At 70.1% G+C, this 3,485-nt stretch overlaps 1 protein-coding gene across 1 annotated transcript; it reads left to right on the top strand.

Annotated features, from left to right (window-relative positions):
* The first annotated feature begins 1,458 nt into the window (after nt 1–1,458).
* FOXE1 (forkhead box E1) lies at nt 1,459–2,421 on the top strand. Its single transcript, XM_077816538.1, has one exon. It carries the CDS (start codon nt 1,459–1,461, stop codon nt 2,419–2,421), a length of 963 nt encoding a protein of 320 aa, XP_077672664.1.
* Nucleotides 2,422–3,485: the final 1,064 nt, after the last annotated feature.

Raw genomic sequence — 3,485 nt, 5'->3', positions numbered from 1 at the left:
GACAGAAAAGTTTAGGCTCTGGTCACTTTAACTCATTGCAATCGAAATGCACTGAGCTCAGGGAATCCGTTTGAACACGACCAGCCTGCTCCTCGTGTCGATCTTAAACCGTTCTCCCTGCTTGGACACGGGTTCGGCCCCGCTTTTCCGCAGTTCCGCGCTCCTCCTACTCCGCACAGGTCCCAGCCCAGCACCGAACGAATCAGATCGGGGGGGCCTGGCGCGGACGCGGATTTCGTTGCTGTGTGATTCGCTCGCCGCGGTTCTTATGGCGCCGGCAGAGTTTTACCGCTACCGGCCGGTGGGGCCCTGAGCCGAGTGAGGGGCGCTTCAGAAACGCGCATCCAGGCGATTATCATTCATACTCTGTTCACGCAGCTGTTGTGATTGGCCGCGGGGCCCCCGCCGTGCCAGGCGCTGCGCAAACCCAGGAGAACGCTCGGGCCCCTCTCTCCAAGGAGGCGCCGACCGCAGGGGATCCGAGGCCGATTGTAGGGGTCCGATCCCCGGCGGTGCAAACCCCGGACGGTTCGGGGACTGCGCTCCAGGACACAAGGCGCTATTTCAGAGTTACAGCCCCGGGGCCCCACTCTCGGGAGGCGCTGCCAGAGCAGTGGGGGAGCCCTGGGCACGATGTCCTGGCGCCGGGCGGGCTCCAGGTGCCTCTCCCCAGCCCAGGGGGCCCCTCTCCTGGCGCTTTGCGCTGACCCAGGGGAGAGCTAGGCGCCAACCCCGCCTGGCCACGCTCCAGCGCTTCTCCAGAGCGCAGCTGTCCACGGGGCTCCCGAGCCTGAGCGCGGGCATGGGCCCAGCTCCGGCCTTGGCAGGAGCCGGCGTGGCAGGTGATCTGCTTTGCGGGCTGCCGGCTCCTGTCCTGCGCCGCGCCCATTCCGGAGTCAGGCGTTACCTGGGAAGGTGCGGGAAGGGCTCGGGCATCCCCCCGGCTGCCAGGGCGCTGGGCAGGGCAGCGCCTTCCTGCAGGTGCGTCAGGGAGGCTGGGCCCGGGACCAGCCTGTCTCTTTAAGGCGCTGGGGGCGGAGGCCCGGGCAGGTGGGAGTGCCGGCTGCCAGGTACTGCAGGCGCAGAAGGAGCCGGAGGTCGCGGCTCAGCAGGAGACATAAAAGGAGGGAGTTCCGCCCCCACGCCTCCTTTGCCGGGCCGGCGGCGGTACCTGCGCGCCGGGGGCTGCGGCCATGGCATACCCCTAGTGCGGCGGCGCCCCTCCGCCCCGGGCTCCCTGCCCAGCGGCCAGCCGGGCACAAGTTCATGGTGATGGGGGCAGCGGCTCCCGCAGCCCTGGGTCTGGAGTCACCGTCCTCCCTGCCCCGGGCGGCGCGGGCACCGAGCCTCCGCCGCGCCCATCAGCAGTGAGTGCCCGCGCCCCTCCTGGACTGAGCGCGCCGGCTTCGGGAGCCCCGCGGGCGCAGCTGGGGCGCCAGGGGCAGGCGCCGGCCGGGGATGACGGCGGAGAGCCAGCAGCCCCTGTGCGGGGCCAGCCCAGCCGAGCCCGGTCTCCTGATCATGCCCCCGGCGAAGGCGCAGCCGGGGCCCCCCGAGGCGGGGCCGCGGGGCGCCGGCCGGCGGCGGAAGCGGCCGGCACAGCGGGGCAAGCCCCCGTACAGCTACATCGCGCTCATCGCCATGGCCATCGCGCACGCCCCGGAGCAGCGGCTCACGCTGGGCGGCATCTACCGCTTCATCACCGAGCGCTTCCCCTTCTACCGCGACGGGCCGCGCAAGTGGCAGAACAGCATCCGCCACAACCTGACGCTCAACGACTGCTTCGTCAAGGTGCCGCGGGAGCCGGGCCGCCCGGGCAAGGGCAACTACTGGGCGCTGGACCCGGCGGCCCGCCGCATGTTCGAGAGCGGCAGCTTCCTGCGCCGGAGGAAGCGCTTCAAGCGCAGCGACCTCTCCACCTACCCGGGCGCCGCGCCCGACGGGGCCTTCGGCGCCCCCGCCGCCTGCTACCCCGCCGCGCCGCCCGCCCCGCGCCGCCTCTTCGGCCTCGGGGGCCCGCCCGGCGCCCAGCTCGCCCCGCAGCCGGCCCGCCCGCTCAGCCCCGAGCTGGCCCCGGCCCCCGCCAGCTCCTGCGCCTTCGCTGGAGCCGCCTACGCCAGCCCGGGCTGCGCCGGGGGCCCCGGCCCCTACCCGTACCCGGGCCCCGGCGCGCCGCTGCCGCTCACCCAGGGGCCCTACGCGCAGGGCAGCGGCCAGCTGTACCCGCCCGGCCGCCTGGCCCTGTCCGCCTCGCCCCAGCTCGGCGGCGACAGCCGGGACTTCTACGGCCGCATGTCCCCCGGACCCTGCCCGGCGCTGGCCCACGGCTACAGCCCCGGCGCGCAGCTGGGCGGCCCCGGCGCCTACCTGCGCCATGCGCCCTACCCCGGCGCCGTGGAGAGGTTCGTCCCGGCCATGTGAGGGGGCCCGGGCTGGCGCTGGAGCGGCCGCGGAGGGACAGAGCCGCGCCCGCGGGAGTGAGGAGCAGCGTCCCCTGCGGCAGGGAGCCGGCCCCATGGGCTCCACGGGGTCCCCTCGGGGCCATGGCTAGCCCGGGCCGCGGGGCGGGGCGGGACACTGAGACCGAAGCCCCCGGCCGCGGCCCAGGACAAGGCGAGTAGTCAGCGCCCAGAACTGTGCTCCTGGACTCGCCCGGAGTGGGAAGCCATGGGGCGCGGGGCTGTTCCCCACATCGCCTGCCTCTCCCTGTCCTCGCTTCCCGCCGGGGCCCTGCGGGGTGCAGGGCAGCACCGAAAAGGGAGAGGGATCCGAGCTGTGCCTGCAGAAGACCCAATTCCGCATGAACCATAAAGTCATTCTGGCCCGGACTCATCGGTCCCTTGACTCCCGTTTCCTTCGGATCCCAAAGAGGGGGCGGGAGGGTCAGCGGTTCTGTTCCTAATGGCCTTGGACATGTCACTGCAATAAATGGCTCTGCCGGCAGCATCGCGTGGGGTTTTCATCTTTAAAGCCAAGTTGTCCACTTGTCTTCACTGGTTTTAGGCAAGTAGCTTAACCTCCCCATCCCCTGAGCTAATTTGTGACCTCTCCCTCATTAGTCAGGCGTGCCCCAGGTCAGCTTTCCGCTCCGCTCCTTCCAGGGCAGGGGCCGTGCGAGTTTCCAGAGCCGCTGCGCGATCAGATCACTCTGGGTTTGATTAATCTCCCGGATTAAGTTCGTGAGATCCTGTACCCTGACCGCAGACAGAGCCTTCTGCCCTCCAGTCCGGTTAGTGAATGGGAAATCAGGCCGGAGACAAAGCCCACTGAAATCAGCCTTTTGGAAACAGGGTTTTACTCACTCAGCGCTGTTTGGAGAGGCAGCCCAGACGGACTGGGTGTTTGCCTCAGTCAGTGGCGCACCTTTGTGCTAGGCGCTGCACAGACCGGTTGGGCTACACTACACAGAGACACCCCCCTCCCCCCCCCCCCCCCAGAACTCGCTGCCGTGTCTACATGGGGAAGGCCTACTGGTGCAAACGAAG

The sequence above is a fragment of the Eretmochelys imbricata genome, chromosome 5 (assembly GCF_965152235.1).
Source record: "Eretmochelys imbricata isolate rEreImb1 chromosome 5, rEreImb1.hap1, whole genome shotgun sequence".
NCBI lineage: Eukaryota > Metazoa > Chordata > Testudines > Cheloniidae > Eretmochelys > Eretmochelys imbricata.
This window is presented reverse-complemented; position numbering and strand designations above follow the sequence as displayed.